This window comes from Neospora caninum, chromosome V (genome assembly GCF_000208865.1).
Source record: "Neospora caninum Liverpool complete genome, chromosome V".
NCBI lineage: Eukaryota > Apicomplexa > Conoidasida > Eucoccidiorida > Sarcocystidae > Neospora > Neospora caninum.
This window is the reverse complement of record NC_018391.1, coordinates 835960-857386: the sequence shown is the minus strand read 5'-3', so window position 1 is coordinate 857386 and position 21427 is coordinate 835960. Positions and strand designations below refer to the sequence as shown.

Below are 21427 nucleotides of genomic sequence, written 5' to 3'. Positions count from 1 at the left end.
CCCGTCGTTTTCCGCGCGGGTCTCAATGTCGGCTTACCGCCGTTCTGCGCAGACTCCACGCACCGCCTCGACCGTCTCGCTCCCGTTCTGTTGCGCCCCCGCTCAACTGACGCACCGCTCTCCAGATTTGTCCCGTCTCCAGCTTTTTTCCAGCTCTGCTCAATCGTATTTCTAGAGCGTCGTATGCGGCGTTAAAGAGGTTCCCTCCAAATCCGGTAAAGCATCCTATGGCAATTCGGCTGCCTCGTGTCACCGTGTGATTGCTGCACACGCGTTTACCGTCTTTTTCCCCTCTCGGCACTTTCTTGCCGCTCGTCTTTTTTGTGACGACCAACCTCCTCGCGTTCGCCCATCCGTCCCCCTTTTGTTATAATGCCCTTCGCGTGAAAAACTGTCCCGTGTGGAACCCTACGGTTTCTGTGTGTCTTTTTCGGGACTTGGCGTTTCTCGTCCGAAGTCCGCGATATACGTACTCGGCCCGGCCGTGTTTTCTCTCTCCGTGCTGCCCCTTTGCCTCGCACACAATCGCCCACGATGGTGAAGCTCTCCAGTCGTCGGCAGCGTCTCGGTCTCCCAGGAGAAGCGGGAGTCGCTGACGAGTCTCTTCGGGCTCCAGCCTACAGTGGCTCGTCCGGGTCTCCACCGCCGTGTGGGCACCTGCCTCTTCCTCGCTTCACCACTCGCGCTTTCCACAAAACCCGCCCAGCAGGCAGAGGGTGCAGGAACCTTCCGGCGACCTCGACATCCGCTCCGGTGTCGCCCTGCGCGTCTCGGCCGCTTTCCCGTCTGTCTTCGAGAGTCGACCCAGCGCATGCAACGGACAGCCGGTCTCCAAGCTCACAGGGTTCAGGGGTCTTGACGCGGGTTCTGTCTCTGCTTCGCTCCCCCAGCCGGCTCGGCTGCTGGGCACATTCCCGAAACCCCGCCTCGCTCTCTCTCCCGCTTCTCCCTTCTCCCGGATACGGCTCAGACCTGGCAGAGACGGAAAGCGCCCTTCCGCCGATACACCACGAGAACAGAAGCACAGAGCGAGAAGAAAGACAAGATACCGGCGGACACCTCCCGCGCCGCCCCCGTAAAACGCGTTCCTCTTCCGCGTCTCCGTCTTCTTCTCCCTCGTGCTCGTTCTCACCTTGCGACCCGTTGGCGCCGTCTCCGCGCGGCCGGGCCCTGTGGCACGGCGGCCTGAGGAGGCCCAGCGAAACCCCGCAGCGGCTGCGGAGCCTGCAGCGGCCAAATGGCGATGAGGCGCTGGAGACGACCGTGAGCGGGTGGAGCTGGGCCTCGTCGGTCTGCCCGGAGAGCCCCGCCTCGTTCGGGACCCGATCGCCTCGCGAATCTGTAGCCGCAGCTGTGCCTACAGACGCGAGGGCGCTGGAGGCGCATCCCGCGTCTCGCTCCCCGGGGAGACAGGGGAGAACCCCCCGGGAAGACGAGAGCGAAGGCAAAGACCCCACGGAAGAAAAGGAAGGAGCGGACGGGGCGCAGACACCCATTCGCGTCGAAGAGCTGAGTCTTTTCAGTGAGGGAAGCGCTTTCTCTCTGGTCGCTGGGCCTTCTTTTCGGGACAGCGAAGAGTCCACGGGACACGTGGAGGGAGTCGACCAAGGACGAGAGCGACACGGAAGAGAGCAAGAGACTGGCGAGGCCGCAGAGGACGAGAACGAAGACCTACAGAGAGTTCTGTGCGAGGTGGGTTCGATTTCGGTCCTCTCAACCCCTTGTCGGTCCTCGGTGGTGTCTCTTGTCGAAATCTCTGCGGCGTCTGCGTCGGTTGTTTTGGAAGACGAGGGGAGCGAGGAAGCGGAAACTCGCCATGCACTTTCGCAACGGGACAGCCGCAGTGCTGAGGCGGACGGACAGTTTGGAAGAGGCAGCGAGGCCGACGAGGCAGGCGACGCGAGGCGTCCGAGCTCGACGGCGACGGATTTGCGTCTGGATTTTTTCGCCGTTCCCAGCTCGTCGTTGCTGACTTCGCCCGAAACTGTGAGACAGGACTGTCCAGACATGCCGCGCCTGCGCTCCGCTGGCGCCACGTGCGGACCTGAAGACTTCGAGGCCGCAGTTCTCTCGTCGTTCGACGACTCGGGCGACGTACCAGGAGAAGGCGCCGTCGTTCCTCTCCGTCCCTCCCCTTCCGGCTCTCGGGCGACATCTCGATCCCGAGAACCGCGCACAGAGGGAAGCGGTGCATCACTCTCTGCGTCGCCTTCCTTTCCGCCGTCGTTCCCCGCTGCAGATTTGTTCGGCCCTTCCTCGCGGCACGGGGCCGGTCTCGACAGCCTGCCCCCGCAGTTGGCTGTAACGTCGCATCTGCATGCGCCCCCGTCCGAGCGCTCCGGCCCAGGTCAGCGCGTCTCCGCCTCCAGCTCTGCGCTGGGCCTCGAGTCTTCTCTCTCAGCCCCGCCAGAGGGGCGAAGCGAAATCGACTCGTTTCCAGTGCGACGCGCAGGCCGCCGAGCAGTTGTGGTCCACGACGGTGTCTCCTCGCGAAACGGCCGCAGGCGGAGTCTCGAGGTGTCCCGTCTCTTCTCCGCGATCGGGGACCTCGTCGCGGAGGCCCGAGAGGAGGCTGGGCGCGCAGCAGCCGAAAGAGCCGAACGAGCAGAGAGAGCAGAGGGAGTCGAGAGACCGGAGGGAGATGACAACCTTGACGCGGCGAGCGATACGGAAGGCCTCTCCCTGCATCTGGACTGGGAAGCCGTGCTGGGCCCTCTGGATCCCGCGGAACTCCATCGCGCCGCCACAGCCGCTGCTGCTCAAGCTGCTGGCGAAGAAGGGACAGTCTCTCTTCTCCGCGCATCGCAGACCTGCGACAGCGGAGCAGACCCGCTCCTGAGTGTCTCGAGGAGCGTCGCGATTCTCTGGGAGGCGAACAAGGCCAGGCGACGGAGAGAATGCATGCAGCGTGGGTTCCTGAAAACGGTCGACGAGGTCCCCTTCACGTGCCCGGTGTGCCTCGAGTGCTTCGCGAGTTCTGGCGGGAGCGCGGGCACCTCAGCCGATGCTCGCGAGCGCGCCAAGGGGAACTGCGTGGTGGGGGGGAGGGAACAGCCCAGTCAAGAAGGGGAGAAAACGGGAAAACTCGAGAGGGAAAAGAAGAGCGCTGTGGAGTTGGAGCGTGAGAGACGAGGAGAGGAAGCGGCAGAGAGCGAGCACGGGGCTATGGAGTTGGACGGGCGGGTTGCGAATCGTCACAGGTCGCCGGCTGTCGAAGCCGCAGCCAGACGAGAGGAAGGAGATGCGCAAAGAGACGAGGAAGCAAGACAACCTGCCCGTGGGCTGGCTAATCGGCAGGGATCAACGGCAGAGCTTGAAATCCAGGACGGTACCTCGTGCACGGTTCCAGTCCGGGCGACTCCGAGCGCAGGAGGATCCGAGACTAGACACTCGAGCGGTGACGGAGAGTGCCTCGCCGACCTATCTGCACGCTCCAGTGGAGAAGCGAATGACCGGAACGACCCGGAGGATGCACACGTTCCGGCAGACGCCGGCAGTCTCCCGCGCTCCGAAAACACCAGCGGGAGAGAAGACTTTGGAGAGGAGGAAGTTTCGGTCCCAGCAGAACGGACAGCCGTGAGGCTGTTGCGGCCCGACGGCCGGACGCCCTCGCCGCTCCGCGGTTCCGGCGGATATACACCGCACCGTCCCGGTGCGCGTCGGCGCGCGGTCCAGAGCGTCGGGGCGAAGAGCAAAGAAGACGCGGAAGGGCGCGAATCGGCGGAGACGAAACTTCTCGAGATCATTTCCATGGCTGGGCGATGTCACCACGAAGTCTGCAGCTGTTGCGCCGGAGAGTGGGTGAAACACCAACTGCTCAGCAGCGTGGCGCCTGCTACGGTAAGAACCTCCGAGGAAGAAGCGTCCCCCATTCCCTTCGCTTCTTCTCAGCGGCTTTCCAAACGGGGCGAGCGAGATCTCCGCACTCTCGGCCAGGCCCTTGCGCTTCAGTCAGGTGTTCACCTTCGCGCGCCTCAGACTTCCGCACAGTTTAACTTCCCTCACGCCGCCTCCCCGGCTCAACGTCACACCAGGACCTCTGTGTCCCTGTTCTTCTCGCTCTCCCTGTCTTTCTCTCGTCATTTCTGTCCTTCCCTCGTTCTCCCTGTCGTTCTCTGGTTCTCCCTGTCTTTCTCTCGTTCCCTCTGTCTCTCCCTCGTTCCCTCTGTCTTTCTCTCGTTCCCTCTGTCTTTCTCTCTTCTCTCTATCGTTCTCTCGTTCTCTCCGTCTTTCTCTCTGTTTCCTCCAATTTTGTTTCGCTTTCTTCTCACAGCGGCGGACTTGTGTTTTCTGCGTGCTTTCCGGACAGTGCCCAGTGTGCCGAGCGGGACACTTTGACGTCAGCGCTGTCCGTTTCCTCGCCGCGACTCTGGGCGAATGGCTGCAGTACGAGGGCCTTCTGCAGGCGGGGCGCAGCCTGCCTCCGGTGCTCTCCGCCAGTAGCCCGCAGTCAGCCTCCGAGGCGCTGCCCGAACACGAGACGCGGGACCCGGAAACCGCGCGAGAAGAGCTGGAGCAAGACGAAGAAGCCGCGACGGACTCTCGGCGACAGTCCGTCAACGACTTACTCAGCCTTCTTCTCCCCCCCGAGCACGCCGAGAGGCAGCACGAGCACCAGCAAGCCCTCCTCGAAGACGACGTCTTCGTCCACGGCTTCCGCAGATGCCCAGGATGCGGCATTGCGATCCAGCGTGTGGGGTCGCTCGACGATGTCGTCTGCCGGTGAGCAAAGGCCGCGGAAAGGCGAGAGGAAGAGGCGCGAAAAAAGCGGAGGAAGGTTCGGAGAGAGAAGCGCCGCGGGCCATCGAGATGCGCGCGCTGAGGTGTGCCTGGGGGAGGGGGGGAGACGCGCCGGCGGCTGCTACGATTTTCAGCGAGGTTGTCAGGAAACAAAGCGAATGGTCCGCGACGACGGGTGTTGGGGCGGAGGGGGGTGAAGAAGCACGGTGAAAAGAGAGAGGAGGAAACGGAGAGGCACCGGCGTGGGTTCCGTATGTGTTTGAAAATTTCTCCGGAGAGGCACCGGCGTGGGTTCCGTGTGTGTTTGAAAATTTCTCCGGTGAGGCCTGCGGTCTTCGTTTCCCGTATTTACCCCCAGACTTTGTCTGTTTGTGGCCGTTTCTCGTCACCCTGCCTTTGTGGGTGTTCGTCTGCATTTCCTCGTTCCGGTTCGCTGTCTTCTCTTTTCTCCATCCCTCTTGCGACTCGTGTTTCCCGTTTTCTTCAGGTGCGGCTGTCGCTTTTGCTTCGCCTGCGGGGAGTCTCTGCCTTCACAGTCCTTCTGGGCGCTCCTGCAGCACCGCCGGTCGTGTCGCACAGCCTCCTTCTCCTTCGGGTCTCCCTCCCTGACGCGCTCCTCCCAGAACCGGTCCTCCCGTGTGTCTTCTTCCTCTTCGTCGCCTACCTATTCGTATTCTGCCACGTCTTCGGAGGCTGCCTCGGCCTTCCCGTCGTTCGGCGTGACGGTTCGCGGACGGCCCGGAGGCGGAGACGCTGCTGCGCGAAGCGGTGCGGAGACGTCCCCGGGGGGCATCGGAGCTGTGGGGGCGAGCCTGGCCTTCCTGTTGAGAGGCCGCGAGGGCGTCAACGGCGGTTCGTTGTTCGGCAGGCTTCTCTGAGAAGTACAAAGAGAGACGCCGCGCGGCGCGTGTCGCGCGATTGGAGGACGTGGACGCCGAGGAAGAAAAGAGGCGGAGAAGCACGAAGAACGCGATAGGCAGGCCAGCGTTTTTGGTGTGGATGGAGAGTGCGAGGCACGCGCTGGAGATTCCCGGGCTGCTCTGAGAAAGGTTGAGGGGAAAGAGAGTTGATCCACGAGGAGGAAGGAGAGAGCGAGGCAGGCGAAAAGGCAAAGAAAGTGATGACTCAGGACGGAACGGGGTGAGGGACAGGCAGACGCGCCGCGGAGAGTTCCAGCGGAAGGCGGGAATTCCCGGAAGAACCAAACAAGCGGCGAGGCCACAAAAGAGGGGCCAGGCTCCGGAACGACGAACCGCTGTGCAACGGTCCAGAGCCGCACAAAGGTCGATATGGCCATCAAAAGGATTGCGTTCAAGGCGGGTGCACACATTGACGGACGAGCGGGAGACGAGAAGACGAAGTGTACAGCTGGCGTTCTTCTCTTGTCCTTTTTTGGTTTCCTCAATAGCGACGCTTCCAGCATACCGGCGCTTGTCTCCCCGTTTGGTCTCACGCCGTTTTCCCACTCTTTTCCCTGGAATGCCCGAGCCCCCTTTTCGGTCTCAGGATGCTTTTCGCTGGTGCGAAGCAGTTTCCAGATGCACTTTTGTTCACCGCGTTCTCCGTGCGCCCCTCTCTGGAGAACCGTTCACGTTCCTTCCTCTCCCTTCCACTCACGCTTTCTTCACTCTCTTGGATTCCCGTCGCTTCTTGTCTGTTCGGGCGTTGGCAGAGTGACGCGTTCCCGGCTCGCGCTGGAATCCTAGCATGTCCGACTGGATCGCGGCCGTCTCGGCTGTCTCTGCTCTTCGCACCAGCTGAGCAGCCGCTTCGGTCCTGCACAAAAGCCCTTGCGCGTTTTGTCTCCCGCCTGCATCGAGCTCAAGTTTTTCCAGTTTTTCGTATCCGGTGCGTCGTGAAACGCACCTCGGACCTGCGGCTCAGTCTCCCTCGCTCTTGACGTGGCAGGCGCTCTGCCGCGGTACGACGAGGTGCCGGAGTCGCCTGATGGTGCGGATGTTTTTTCGTTTCTGGTTGTCCGTTTCCCTCTTCTTGCATGTTTTTCTCTGCCTCTTGTTTTTTCCCGAAGCAGCCGTTTCCAGAGAGAGGCCGATTCCGCGACCGCCGGGATCGTGCGGCGGATTTCGGGCACAGCTTGCGGGGCTCTTGAACGCCCCGCTTTTTTCTTCTTGGTATCCGCCGCGGTGTACAGACCGGAACAGCGAGAGGCTTCTTCCACTGCAGCCACGGTGCGTCGAGGAAAGGGAGAGCTCGTTCCTCGCGACTGCTTTGACACGGGTCTCTCGGCGGTCTTCTCTGGAGCATGTGCTTTGAGAAGCCGCAGACGCGACGGCACGACGGATCTCCGTTTCGTCGAATCTTCGCGTGGTTCTCACCGAAAGCGTCTGTACAGAGTAACAGGGAAGAAAAAAAAGGGAAGGAGCCCCCACACGACTGGCCCAAGCAGTTGGGCATGCGTAAGCGAGGATCTGAGTCCGAAACCGATCGAGAACCGCCGCGATGGAGAGCGTTGCGTGAGGCCTCTTTTGGCGCAAACGCCGGGGACCACGACGTACTCTCCGTGGGCGCGAAGTCGACAAATAACACTGCAAAAGACGGGATCTCTCGCGCTGACCAGGCAGCCGGTAAAGACGCCTTCCGTGCGCTTCGACCGTGTTCGTTTAGTGGAAGCGGCGTTTTGGGAAAGTCGAGGTTGTTGGTGTACAGAGTTGTTTGGGAATCCTTGGAGGTGTACGGTGCCGCTTTACTGCATATTCGTGCACTCTGGGGAAACACGAATATTCCTTCCAACGGAGAAACTGACGTGGGCGTGTGGGGGCTCCTGGCAATTTGAGACGTGGCAGTCCGTAACTGCGGATCTCGCGGTTCGTGTCAGAAGCCCAACAGTCGGATACGTCAGACAGCCCCCACCCGCGAGTGAAGTTCGCCGGAGACAAGTGCTCAAAAAGGGCGACGGCCGGATGGGTGGAAAGCTCGAGACACTGCACGTAAAAGGCTTGCTTGGCATCTGTTTGTGACAGAAAGGGATGGTGTGTTCACAGCCAAACCAGAATCCTCGCCAGCGGACAAAACTCGGAACAGGGCGGAATTCCGACGCCGCCTGGTTCGACCCGGCGAGAGGGAGACCGAAGGAACTGGGCCGAGGTGGCCTAGAGGGAAAGTTTTGTGTCGTGTCAATCTATCTCGTATGTCGTACAAACTGACGGGTTTTTTGCAGCAGATCCAGCGACATTCTTGTCCCCTTTTTTCCCCAAGCTCTCTCCTCAGAAACTCTCTCGAGGAATAAATGAAGCATTGTCAACGTCCAGGGACCGTCAAATCGGTCACAAATACACACGCAGAGGCACGCGGCGCGCTTTCGCCCTCACCTCCTTTTCCACTCGGCTCTAGAGCTGCTCAGGAGCACTCTGTTTTCCTCCGTGCAGGCGCATCTGGGCCGAGGAGACGCGCCCGCGGTTACCTCCCATTCTCCAGGTCGTTCGAGAAGCATCGCCTGTCGCCTGAGCGAGGCCGGATGTGCAGTCGTTCAGGAGGAACGATAAATGCGTTTTTCGGAAGTGTGCGTGTCGACGGGGCATCTTCGACGGGCTCCCACCCCCCCTCTAGACACGCGCCCCCAAAACTCAAGCGCAAGCGAACGAACTAAAGAACGACCGAGAGGGTCAAGGCTCAAACGGAACTCTCCACACAAAAGGCTTGTAGGTCCAGGAAACGCTGAGAGTGGGAGCAAACGAGGGCGTCTCGAACGCCACAGTGGCGCTGCGGCGAAACGGACAATGTGTACTCTTTAGAGGCCTCGCTGTAGGCAGACACAAAAGGAACGTCGGAGGGTGTCTCGGCAGCACCCTGCCTCACACGATCCCGCTCGTCCTCAGTTCCTCCTCGTTGCTTTAAACCACACGATGAGAGACGAGACTGGAACCTATCTATCCTGAGAAACGAGGACTCCAAAGAGGGGGGGCGGGTCGGAGCTGCCGCGCGCGTATATACGCTCAGCCGCTCAGCTGTAGGTGAACACCCCGCGAATTTTTTCCCGGTAAAGGGACAGAAAAGCTCCCGTTTTCTAAGGATCTCTACCCGTCGTCTAGCACTTCGTTTAGGCTGAACGAAAACGACACACGGGCGCGCGTCTTTCTCGCGGCAGAAGACGCGCAACCGTCCCCGGCGATCGGCGTCAGTGGCTAACCGGACTCGTCCGCGTCGAGGCCGCGGGGTCAGGTAACCGTGTCTCCCGTCTGCGCCTCGCTCTGCACGAGAGAGAGGACAGCGCGGAAGCCAAAGGCCAACGTGGAGAGCTTTCCACGAAAGAAACGTCCTTCCGTGTCGGTTTCTTACGTGCCGAGTTCTGAATATGCGCGTCGTCGTCACATCTGTGCCGTGTGCGGACCCGGCCAAACCGCGCGATTTCTCTGGCCTCTTTCTCCCCACTGCACACGTGAGATCTGTCTCACTCTTCTGTTCGGGGAACCGAAAAAAAGGTGTAGGGGGAGCCGAGGACCGGAAGATTTCTCCGCTGCCACGCGAAAGGGGCGCAGAAAAAGACGGAAAGAGCGATGCTGGCCAACAGCGTCGAAAACTCGGTCGCCTTGGGAGGAGAGACGCAGCGCCTGCAGCGAGACGGGACGCCTAAACGCGCGGGTTGTCTCTCGGAAGACATCTTGCCGCGCATGCGCTTGAGAAAAACTGTGCGAGACGGGGGGCGCGCAACCGCGTGTGGCCGATTCGAGGTCAACAGGATGTCTCTCTGCAGTGACATGCAAGTCGACACACTTGGTGCCGAGAAATCCCTCTTTTCTCGGTTCCCTCCTGTGTTTTCGCATCAACCGTAGCGGCCGCGTCCGACGCCGTTTCCCTGGTCTCAGAGACTCGCGCACCGCCTCCCGGTGTGTCTTGTTCTCTCTCTCCTCTGGCGTCACCTGCATCTTGTTTGTATCTGTTCTTCCCAGTCTTCCGCTCTCTCTCTTGCTGGCCCTCCTTTTCTTCCCGCGTTTCTCTCCGCTCTCGCGTGGTCGATCTCGCGATCCTCTGCGCCCCCAGCGAAGATCCACGGGGCTCCCGCCGGCCGCTTTCTCTCGATATTTCGCGCGATTTCGCAAGTGCTGACCATTTTCTTCGTCCCCTCTTCCCGTCTGCTCTCCATGGCCGAGGCGCCGATTCAGCTCGGCTGTCTGTACAGCACGCCCAAGCTCTCCCGCCGGGGTCTCGACGCCGCTCGCGCGCGGCAAGGATGCCACGAGAAAAGAACTGAAACGCATGCAGCTCTCCTCGCTCCTTCGTTCTGTCTCGCCGACTCCTCTCGCCACCTCCCAACAGAGAAGATGCGTGCGCTTGTGGAAACGGATCCGTCCGCAGCGCAGCAAACAGACCGCTCGTGGTTCCGGCGCGGGTGCGTGCGCCGAGAGGGCTTCTCGCCGCTCGCTTCTGTTCACGCGGCACGGCGCCGCGGAACACCTCGAACAGAGCGAAGATGGCGACTCTCGCTGGGCACACGAGAGAGACTCTCAAATTCCGTGCTCAAGGCAGAGACAGGACAATCGAGCTTGAACCTGAATCGGAAACTCGGGCGTCCTCCTAGACAGGAAACGTCCCCCAAGAGACGGAAAGGCCTTTACACTACCGGACTCAGAATGCGCTCGCAGCTTGGATTGCGTGTCCCGTCGCTTTGTTTGTTGCCTTCTTTGGGCACTTCTCCCTCTGTGTCTCCTCTCTCTTTGGTGCGCTGCTCTCCTCCGTGGCCTCTCGCTCTTTCTTTTGGCCGCTCGTCTCCTGAGGTTCGTCTCCTGCGGCTCTCGCGGCGCGAGCGAGAAACCGAGACGCGCGCGGGCCTTTGCGGCGCGTGCACGCGCTACGGACTTGGGGAAAGGGGGACGAAACACGGAGGAAGAGACGCCCAACTCGGCCCGTCGCATGTGGAAGGAGCGGCGCTAGAAGAAGGACATTCTCCAGCGGCCGAGGAGAAACAGGACACCGCGTCTGCAGTGACAGCCGCGCGAGACTCCATTCCAACAAACGTCTCAGGGAATTGCCGACGGCCTTGTCCAAACAAAATGCTCTCCTTTGCCCTCTTCTCACTGGTTTTTCTCTTCTTTCTCTCGGGATCCCACTCCCTGGTGTCGTCAGTACTTGCTCTCTCTCGGCCGTTCTCGCACTCCGTACGTACACCTGAACCTCAGAGAAGCTACGTGGATGGCATCTGATGCAGAGGGGAAGCGCTCCGGTTTCTCTTAGCATCAAATGGCGGAAACGGGCCGGCCTTGCCTCCTTCCGCAAGGGAAATGCGTACATGCACGTGTGTACGTTCGCGTCGATGCAGAGATGAGGAGGCGAATCGAATTGCATAGGCACAGACACACACCGCGGCACACGCGTAAACTTAAAAATCCAGGCCAAGTCTCGTTTCCACATGTAAATGTGTGTCTCCGGTTCTACGTGGCAGAAACATAAAGCGTGTCTAGCGCATCATTTTTCGTTGTGGACGAGACAGGTGAATATCTCCTGTGGCTGCTCTCGGTTTTCCTGGCGACTCCGCATCCTCAGGTTCACATTGTGAGAGGCGACTGCTCCTGTGTCTCCGGTGTTCTGTGTCGGATTGCTAAGGTGCATGCAGCTGTTAATTGCAAGTCCCTGGAACCGCGTTTTCTCTGTGCATCTGTACATTGCAGATCCTTTCTCCTCGCGGCTTTCGCGGAGCCGCTGAGCCCGCATGCTCCACTCTGGTGAGAAAGGCTGATTTGCACTCAACTGCGCTCAAGCCTACCGGCTTTGCATGCATATTTCTCCGTCTTTCGGCCCTTATATCTATAGACATCTCCAGTTGTACAGGTGAAAGAGACCTGTTGTATCGCTGTCTCTCCATGTGGGTCTATACAACTCTCACTATGCAGCCGCCTACCTGTCGGCGCGTCTATATGCACACGCATGCGCCTCTATCCTTCTCTATCTAGATCGAAATCTCTTTCTATGTCTCCGTCTCTCTCTGCACGTATCTCGCCCCGTACCTCTCTCTAGCTCTGCATCGCTATCAATCAATCTATCTACATCTCTCTATCTGTCGATCTGTCTATCTATCTGTCGATCTATCTGTCGATCTATCTGTCGATCTATCTGTCGATCTATCTGTCGATCTATCTGTCGATCTATCTATCTATCTATCTGTCGATCTATCTGTCGATCTATCTGTCGATCTATCTGTCGATCTATCTGTCGATCTATCTGTCGATCTATCTATCTACCTATCTATCTGTCTACCTATCTATCTACCTATCTATTTCTCTCTCTATCTCATTGACATGGGTATGCAGACGTATATGCATATATTTGAGAGTATGTGGTGCGTCGTTTTTGTTTCTCATGGTGTACCTCCGAGCGGCGGCCTGGGGTGGTTTCTTCTCGGAAGGACGAGCGCTAGAGAGGGCCCTTCGCGAGAGTCGTGGACATCCAGCAATTGCCAGGTTTGTGTTTCTTACGAAAGAGGGGGGTTGTGCGTTTCGGAAGAGCGAGAAGGACAACACGCTTCTCGTTTCTGCGCTGCACTGGGCTACGCGTTTTTCCTTTCAGGCGCTGACAAATCTCCTTCACGAGTCGCCTGCTCAGGCGCTCAGAGCCCTCCAGAACTTCCTACGCACGCCAGTGTCTCCACCTACGCCCTCCTCACGCGGCCTGCGAAACGCGAAGGAGGCTCTGAAGGCAACCGAGAGAGAGGAGAGAGAGAAGGAACAAGACGAGAAGGAGAGAGAAGAGAAGGAGAGAGAAGAGAAGGAAAAAGACGAGAAGGAGAGAGAAGAGAGAAGAGAGATGGCCTTGTCGCCCTTCTTCTCGCCGCTGGTTGTGGGCGTGCTGTGCGCTGCCCATCCGGAGAAGGCGCAGATTGTCTCGCAGGTTCTCGGCTTGTCGCTGCGAGGTTCCGCCGCGGAGCCGCGAGGCAGTGAGAGAGAAAACGGGCGGCTTTCCCCTGGAGAACTGGCCGTGGAAGGCACGGCCCGACTCCACGGCGAACGAGAACAAAGTGAGAGAACGAGGACCCGCACAAACGCTCTTCGCCCTCCGCGGCGACACCCGAGCTTCAAACCCCGTGGCGCATGCGCCACAGAGAAGGCAGACAGACAACGCGCAAAAATGACATCTAGACTTCGGACACCTGCAAGCATGCAGATAATTTTGATATATATATATATATATATATATATATATATAACTGTGTCCAAAGAAAGATGCACAGAAATGCGGGCAGCGTTGAACTTTGCTCATATATATATATATATATATATATTTGTATGTGTATATATGCATATGTCAATGTATTTGTGGAGCTGTTTCGGTGTACGCGTGTACGCTGGTGGATAAACTGAGACGTTTGGTTCATGTGCGCATGCATGCGAGTCAACTCCCCGTATCCAGGCCGCAGGCAATGTGCTATTCAAATTTCTCGGTCGGCACCTATACGTATATATGCATATGTGCATTTGCACTAGTAAATGGATCCACGGGTACGTGTCTGTCTATATTCGTTTACAAAAGCAGATACACATATATTTGTATGTGCTCATAGGTATACGTGTGCGACGAAAACCTTCAATCCACTATTTTGTGTCTGTTAGTGCTTGCGTGAATGCGCGGGGATGTATCTGTCGTAGGGGTTGAGGGATGGAAAGAACTGTGAGAGCCGCCGTTGGCGTGTGTCTTTGCAGGTTTTTTCGCGTCTCTTGAGCATTTGCCTGGCGCGTCACCGGCCGTGCTTCTCCGCCTTGACTTCGCTCGGACGCCCTTCTCGCCTCCGACCACAGAAGAGGGCGAAGGCGCGTTGCCGATAGACGCGCCGGAGAACGCGAGTTCCACGCTCGCTGCTCTCTTGCGGAGCGACGGAACAGCCGCCGAGGCAGCTAGTTGGGCGAGGATCTTGGGCCACGTCGGGTCAGTCGCACTCCTTCCGCTTCACACGGGTCAGCTCCGTTTCTTTCCAGCAGCGGCGCACCCGGCCGCTGCTGCGGGGGTGTCTCGCTCTCAGGAAGAAGACAACCCTTGCACTCGAAACGAAGCGCGCTCGCCTCCAGGAACAGGAGACACTCCCCCTCTGGCTGTGGAGCTTCCCGACGAGGTCGCTGTGATCCTGAGAGGCCTCGGTCGTGGTCTCGAGGAGAGAGCGAGAGAGGCCGGAAGACAGCAGCCGAGTGGAGGCGAACCGTTCCGTATCGTTGTTCTTCTGATGGTGAGGAAAGAAAAGGAGAACTTTTGAGGCTGCGTCAGTTCCGATACGCGTATCGGGTCCTGTCTCTGCGCTCTCCCCGCCCTCTTCTTGCGTCTTCGCTTCGTGCCTCTCGCTTCGTGCGTGGCCTGTCTGCATCTCTCCTTGCGTGTCTGTTCTTCGCGTCTCTTTTGCTTCTTTGCTTCGTCGTCGCCGGTCGTCGCCAGTCGTCGCCAGTCGTCAAGCTTCGAGCAGCGCGCGGGTCTCCGCTCCGCATGTTGTGTCTTCTCGTGCCGTCTCTTCCTCTCTCTCCTCCCGTTCGCCAGAATGCGGCGGACAGGCGCTTCGTCTGGTTGCTGCTGCGCGTGCGTTTTCGTCTTCGTCGACGTCGAACTGGACGTCGTTCTTTTCTCTTGACTTGGTTTCCTGCCTTTGCGTTCTGGCGACTCTCTCGTAGGACACGCCTGACGAAAACTGGGCGGCGCTGGCCAGTCAAGCCGTCGCGCATGCAGTGGAGGAAGTTGTGAGAAGGCGCGAGACAGAGAGGCGGCCAGCGGCCAAGAATTCCGGAGAGAAGGACAGCGACGGTAGGTTGCGTCTCTTTGCGATTCTGGCGGTCGCGTCTGTTTCCTGTCTCTGCCCTCGCGCGAACCCACCAGTTTGCCTCGATTCTGCCACTGCCTCGACCGCGTCTTCCATTTGCGGCGCGCACAGAGGAAAGCGGATTGTTGCTTGATCAGTTCTTCTCTCGGAAAGCGGATTGTTGCTTGATCAGTTCTTCTCTCGGAAAGCGGATTGATGCTTGATCAGTTCTTCTCTCGGAAAGCGGATTGATGCTTGATCAGTTCTTCTCTCGGAAAGCGGATTGTTGCTTGATCAGTTCTTCTCTCGGAAAGCGGATTGATGCTTGATCAGTTCTTCTCTCGGAAAGCGGATTGATGCTTGATCAGTTCTTCTCTCGGAAAGCGGATTGATGCTTGATCAGGTCTTCTCTCGGAAAGCGGATTGTTGCTTGATCAGGTCTTCTCTTGGAAAGCGGATTGATGCTTGATCAGTTCTTCTCTCGGAAAGCGGATTGATGCTTGATCAGTTCTTCTCTCGGAAAGCGGATTGATGCTTGATCAGTTCTTCTCTCGGAAAGCGGATTGTTGCTTGATCAGTTCTTCTCTCGGAAAGCGGATTGTTGCTTGATCAGTTCTTCTCTCGGAAAGCGGATTGTTGCTTGATCAGTTCTTCTCTCGGAAAGCGGATTGTTGCTTGATCAGTTCTTCTCTCGGAAAGCGGATTGTTGCTTGATCAGTTCTTCTCTCGGAAAGCGGATTGTTGCTTGATCAGTTCCCCCGGCGGTTTCTCGAATCCACACTTCATGCGCCACATGCACACTCGGCGCGAGAAAGAGAGAGGACACAGGAGCGGAAAAGAGAAAAGTAGGAAAAGAGATGAGATAGGAGGGAAAAAGAGAGAGAGGGAGAAAAGGAGAAGAGAGAGAGAGAACGGAGGAGTGTGGAGTGCTCGCGTTTCGACGTGCGTGCGTCGTTCGGCGAAGACGAGATGTGTCACCGATTTCTGTGTGACATCGCGAAGAACGTGGATGTCTCGGTTGGCTTCGCTTTTCCCTTCCTTTCCCGTCTCCCTCGCGTAGCCCTCGCGCACCGGGCGTATTCGTGTGTTTCTCTCGTCTGCAAAGGGCGTCTCTTTCTGTTGCGTGAATGCACGTTCCCTCCTTCCCTGTGTTCGAGCTCTGCATGCGTCTCCAGGCGTCCCGTCTTCACAGCCGGCTTCTCCACTTGTCTCGGCACGCGTTCTTCCCGTCCCTCCCCTTTCGTTGGATTCCTCCTCCGGTTCGCCGGCAATCGCGTTCGGTTTGGAAAACGAGTTTCGGTCGCTCCTTGACGAAGCGCGTCGCACTCACGAACTGCGAACGAGGGAGAGACAGGAGCGACTGGCCGCGCATGCAGAGAAAGCGGCGCAAGCGAAGAAAGAAGAAGGGGAGAAGGCGGCGGAAACGACTCGGAGAAAGGTGAAAGAAGAGAGACAGGCCGCCAAGAACAGAGCTGGAACGAAGGGGGAACATGACGAGAGAGAAGACGGCGAACGTGCGCGGAGAGCAGGAGACGTTGGACACGGAAACGCGGTGAATGAAGCCAAGGGGGAGAATGAGGCTGCCACATCTCCGCGGAGTCTATACACTGGGAAAAAAGACGAGGAAGAACTGTGGAGCCAGGCGTATGACACCTTGCCAGGTAAAAGAGGATCAGAGACAGAAAAGGGACAGGGGTGAGTGGGGTACGCTGGCCAGCGCGAGGGGCTGGAACGTGTCGGCGGGGGTCTGTGAGTTTTTTGTGTGTGGTTAGGGAGGGCCTTTTCTGAAGAAAAAATGAAGACGAAACCAGGGAAGAGTTTCGTTCTCTCTTCGCAGAGACGCATGTTTTGCTCGCACAGACGAGGCAAGCCACATCGTGCGTCAGATTCTCAGATACGCCTAGACTTCTCGTTTCTTCGGGCTGGTGGGCATGCGATCCTGCATGCTCCCTCCGGCGTTCGACCTTGATCTTTCTCAGCCTGAAGCGTTGCCGCTGCGTTTTTGTCTGCCCTCTGTTTCTTTCGAAGACATCCTCGTGAAGAAGTTGTTTCCGTCGTGGGCATTTTCTTCGCCATCGAGGGGGGAACGAAAAGCGGGCGAAGAAGCCTTGCCGACGCTGCCTCAGGAGGTTCAATTTCCTGCTCTCCTCGCTCCAGATGTTCTCTCCTGGAAGGTGCACGAGAGGCTCCTCGCTCATGTGACGGTGAGGACAGAAGGACAAAAGACGAAAACAGAAGACGAAAACAGAAGACGAAAACAGAAGACGAAAGGGGAGAGTCGAGGCGGAGAGAAAGAGGAAAGGGGAAGAGACCCGAAGAGAAATGGGAGGGGGGGCGGGAGTCAAGCGAGGGGATGGAGAGCACCATCGGCGAACAAACAGGGTTCTGTGAAGAAGGCGCGGCATAGAATGTGAACGCGTCTTTAAACTGTTTCCGTCCTTGTCGTTTTCGCTCAGCCCGTCCTTCAAAAGTGGCGAAAACGCGTCGAAATCGAGGGGAAAATGATTCCGAATTTCGGGAAGGAAGCCAGGGAGATTCTTCAAACGCTCCTGCCGCTGTTCGATGCTGCGACCCTCGCCGCTGTGGTACGACGCGCCCAGAGAGAGAAAGCAACGAAAGGAAGAAAAGCAAAGGAGAGAAAAAAAGAAGGCCAGAAGGGAAAGAAATACAAGCGTTAACCTTGCCGAGTGCAGGTGGCGAAGCTGAAGAAAGAGATGGAGGACTGTGGCGAAGCTGAAGAAAGAGATGGAGGACTGGGCATCTCCGCTTTTGTGGAGTGAAGGGCGCGCCAGAGCTGCTCGAGCCTTCTCGCCGCCGCTCCTTCCGTCGTCTCTGGGCTGCTTCCATTCCACGCGTCTATCAATCGCGTCGAATGGAAGGAGGCCCGCGCTTCGAGACAAATCGAAACAGAGAGAACAGGTCCAAGCAACAGAGCGAGAGAGGTCGCCGACTTCGAGAGTGTCTCCCCGTCCTCATTTGCTTGGAACACGCCTTCTGTCTCGTTCGTTTTTTCGAACAGGGGTTTTTACTGGAAACACACGACTGAACGAGGCCGTGCGAGCGCGCAACACGGAGCCGCGACTGTTGTGCGTTTCTGTTCCCTCACGAGGCTGGTTTCTCTTTTGAAACAGACACCGGTCTGCTGTCTCTCTCTTTTTAAGTTCCCTCAAGAGGCTTTTTTCCCCCCCCTTTCTGCAGAATACCCCAGCACGGCTGCTGGCCCGCCGCGATCTTCAGACGCTTCTTCAAGACGAACTTCGTCATCTCTATCTCCAGTAAGTTGCCTCGCCTGTTCGCAGCGAAGCCGAGAGTCCCCTATTCTTGAGTTCCGCCTACCTGCGCTCGTGCGATAAACCACTGTCCCTTCGCCGGGAACTTTCATCTGGACTGTGTCGCACTTCCTCTTCTGCCTCGACTTCCTTTCCCATTCTTCCTTTCCTCATTGCTGCCTCGCTTTCTTCCTACCGTTTTCTCAGTTTGGCTTGCCAAACTCACTTCTCTTCTCTCTGTTTTTTCTCGTGGCTGCGTTGTGGGACCTGTTCCGCTTTTTCCGCTTTTTCTCGGCATCCGCGCCTCTTTCTCCCCCCTCGTCGTGACTCTTGTGCGTCTCTCTTTGTGTGCGCCGTTTTTGGCTGAGTCGCCTCTCAGGCAGTTGATGCTTCTCGAGCGCCGCACCCGCGTCCGACTCCGCGCCGCTCTCCTCGCCGCGCTCAAGGCCTTCCCGCCCCCGCGCCAGGCTCTGCGGGCACTGTGGTCGGGAGAAAATGAGGAAAACGAGGTCGCGGCGGCGCGCGAACGCATGCATCGAGCTGCGGAAGAAGTGGGTGTCAGCGAAGAAGCGGAGGAAAAGGAAGAGCAAAGAACGCCTAGATCCAGAGAAGCGAAGAATCGAACGGGCATGGAAACTGCAGACTGTCACGTCCCGCGTTCGCTTTTGTTTCGGCGGAGCGACAGTCGTCTATGGGCATCCTTTTCCCGAGAGAGGTTTTTGCGGGCGGGAAGAAAATGCCGCGAGGCGAATCAGGAGGACGGCGCTAGGTGACAGGCCTCAAGCAACCCAGTGGGGCGTGCGTGGACTTCAGTAAAGAACGCGGGGGCCGCAAGAATCGCGTATTCTCTCCTTTCGCTCTCTCGTGTTGTTCCTTTTCCCTTTCAGGTCCTCACGCATTTAACGAACGAAGCAGCGACGCTCCTGCCGAGCCTGTCCATCGAGACGGTGGAGCGTCCAGAGGCTCTGGCCGCCTTCTCTCGCTTCTCGGCGGATTTTAGGTCGGCCTGGCGTTTGCCTGCAGGCGAGTTTGCAGAACACGCGAAGGAGAGAATTCGTGCTGTCTCGCGAAAGGCCGTCGCCGCGTTCCAGGCAAACACGACAAGCCTTTCCGAACGGCTCAAAGTTGCCTCTTGGATGCGCGCAGGAGTGCAACGCACTCGGGCCTTCGTATCCCGAATTACCAAGACAACCATGACTTCCCCGTCGTCTTCTCCCTCTTCTTCTCCCGCTTCTTCTTCATCTGCGTCTCCCTCTTCTTCCTGCTCTTCTCCCTCTTCTCCCCCCTCTTCCTCCCCCTCTTCCTCCCCCTCTTCCTCCCCCTCTTTTTCCCCCTCTTCTTCCTCTTCTTCGTTTCTAGCTTCTTCTCCTCTATTTTGTGGGAGAGATGCAGAGAAGACAGCCAGTGGAAGCGGAGCGGGCGGTGCGCTGGAGGGAGAAGAGAGGCTTTCTGAGCAAGTTCAGAGTCGCCTGAAACAGGCTGCCAGTGCCGCGTTTGAAGCGGAGCTTGCGAAACTGCATGCGGCGCTCATGGGGAAGTTGACGGACTCACTTCGCGAGCTCACAGAAGAGTTTGGCGCGAGCCCGCTCGCCGATAAAATTCGAAAGCAGGTGAACTCGCGAATCCAAGAGCCGCGAGGTTCAAACCGACCCGAGCGGAAAGAGGCAACCCAGGACGTAAAGGCACGCGCACCTCTCGGGGAACTCATGCACCAAGAGAGAGGGTTTTGCTTTTCTCTTTTCCGTGGCCGGTTGCATGCGCCAGGCCCCTGCGTGGTCTGAGTTGTGCAGAGTCTCTGTCGACTCCAAACGGATTCACTTGCATGCGGCAGAGTGCGCAGCTTGACAACTGTGGGAGCAAAAATCGTGGTTTTCGCACGCCGACGCAGTTGAGAGGACTGGAGAGACACCGGAGGCGACGTGGCAATGTAGAGACATATAGAGGCAGAGTGCGGCGAAGGATCTGTTGACGAACGCGAAAGCGGGCATCCCAAGCAAGCAGCAGAGAGGAGAGAGGCGAGAGGAGAAAGAGTATCAATTTCATTGGAAAAGAGGAAAAGACTGGAATCCACTCAATTTAGGCCCGGCCTCCAGTAAACGTTGATCGATCTGTCACGCCTAGACACCTAGACACGTCGGCCCTCATACAGCCCTTTTTGCCGCCTTGTTCTCCTTTCCCTTTCTTTGCCACGGTCAGTGAAGTGTGTCTCGTCTTCCTTTTGTCTTGCTTTCAGTCGAGTTTCCTCGGGGGCGTTTCGCTGCGAGAAGCTTTTCGCTTCGCGGTTCGGCCCAGTCTCTCCCTGACGGCGATGCTTCGACGCCGAGGCGAAGGAAACGTTCAGGGCTTCTTCGCGTATAACACCGGTCCGCTAAACATGATTTTGGGGTGAGCGAGCGCGCGTGGAGGCAGCTCTGTTTCGTCTCGATTTCGGCCCCTCTCTATGGGAAAGGCGAACACAGACACACGCCCCTGCGAAGGCACGTAAAGAGTGGATTTGAGGCTTTCTCTTCATCTTTACTTGAAAGCTATAGAGGCAGGCTGACGTCTTTTGCACGGTTCTCTGCATATGCTTCCTACTCGACAGGAGGTCTAGGGAAAACCATGTACATAACCGACAGGCACGAAATAGAGCTGCCGACACCGCTAAGTAGATATTGTTGTTTAAACATTTGGACACGAAATTATATGTGCATTAATGTATATCCTTCGTCAACACACGACAATATAATTATGCATGTATATATATATATATATATGTCGCTTTGTTTTTGCGCAAATGTATCTCCACGTGTTTAGGCGAAAATGGTGAACGGTGTCTGTGTCGGTTTCTGCCGTGCTTTCGCATGCGCCGCTCTCTGTGTACACGTCTTCAACTTGGACTCTCTGTTTTGTGGATTTCTGCGATTGCCAGATTCAGCAACGACGCACCCGTCGTTCAGCCTGACGGCAAGCTGGCTCCAGCCTTCCGCCTCCAACCGAAAGTTCACTTCGACGTGGTTCGCAGTCCCTCGACGTAGAGAAGGGAAACGCACACCGGCACTGAGAACATGGCTAGTTATTCTGCTTCTTTCTCGCTTTCGACTAGTTCTTTTTCTCATCGTTCAACGTGAAGTCTGCTGTGTCTCCTCGCTCTGGTCTACAAAAAAGCGCCGTTCTTTATCCGTGCAAATCCTCCTCTTCGCCTCCGCCGATCAGTCTAGTACCGACAGGCACTCTTGACTGCGGGACTCTCGTCGCTGTGCGTGCAACTTTAACGCAAAACACGCCTATGCATATATATATATATATATATATATATATATATATATATGACAGGCATCTGCATGCAAATACGTTCTCTTCTCTTCGCATATATATATATATATATATATATATGTATATATATATATATATATATATATATTTGTGTCTTTGTGGATATGCAAGGGCTCTCTCTCTCCTGGTCTTCATAGCCGACGTACACACGTGTTGACATAAAAACAAGTATATATGTATATATATGGAGAGAAAAAGTATGTGCAGTTGATTAAGTGCGCGGAGCGTAGCAGATTGCCGAGACTTTGACAGACCTTGGTGTGTTGTTTTGTCACGTTGTTCGTTGGTTAACCTGCCGCTGGATCTGCCGACACCCTCGACCGTGAAGGATGTTTTTCGAGTTTGTCTCTTCGACACACGCTCTGGGCTGTCGAGTTTT

General features: G+C 57.3%; 2 protein-coding genes across 2 annotated transcripts; both read left to right on the top strand.

Moving 5' to 3' along the window:
- Positions 1-534: 534 nt before the first annotated feature.
- On the top strand, positions 535-5618 carry NCLIV_013140 (conserved hypothetical protein; the record flags this gene model as incomplete). Its single annotated transcript, XM_003881505.1, has 3 exons — positions 535-3840; positions 4310-4722; positions 5228-5618. The coding sequence occupies 3 exons, from the start codon at positions 535-537 to the stop codon at positions 5616-5618; spliced, it is 4110 nt and encodes a 1369-aa protein (XP_003881554.1).
- A 4401-nt stretch (positions 5619-10019) lies between these two features.
- On the top strand, positions 10020-20750 carry NCLIV_013130 (conserved hypothetical protein; the record flags this gene model as incomplete). Its single annotated transcript, XM_003881504.1, has 14 exons — positions 10020-10023; positions 10570-10820; positions 11364-11417; positions 12259-12706; positions 13389-13906; positions 14340-14469; positions 15640-16125; positions 16493-16668; positions 16921-17049; positions 17663-17739; positions 18113-18284; positions 18621-19343; positions 19967-20118; positions 20651-20750. The coding sequence occupies 14 exons, from the start codon at positions 10020-10022 to the stop codon at positions 20748-20750; spliced, it is 3420 nt and encodes a 1139-aa protein (XP_003881553.1).
- Between the last annotated feature and the right edge of the window lie 677 nt (positions 20751-21427).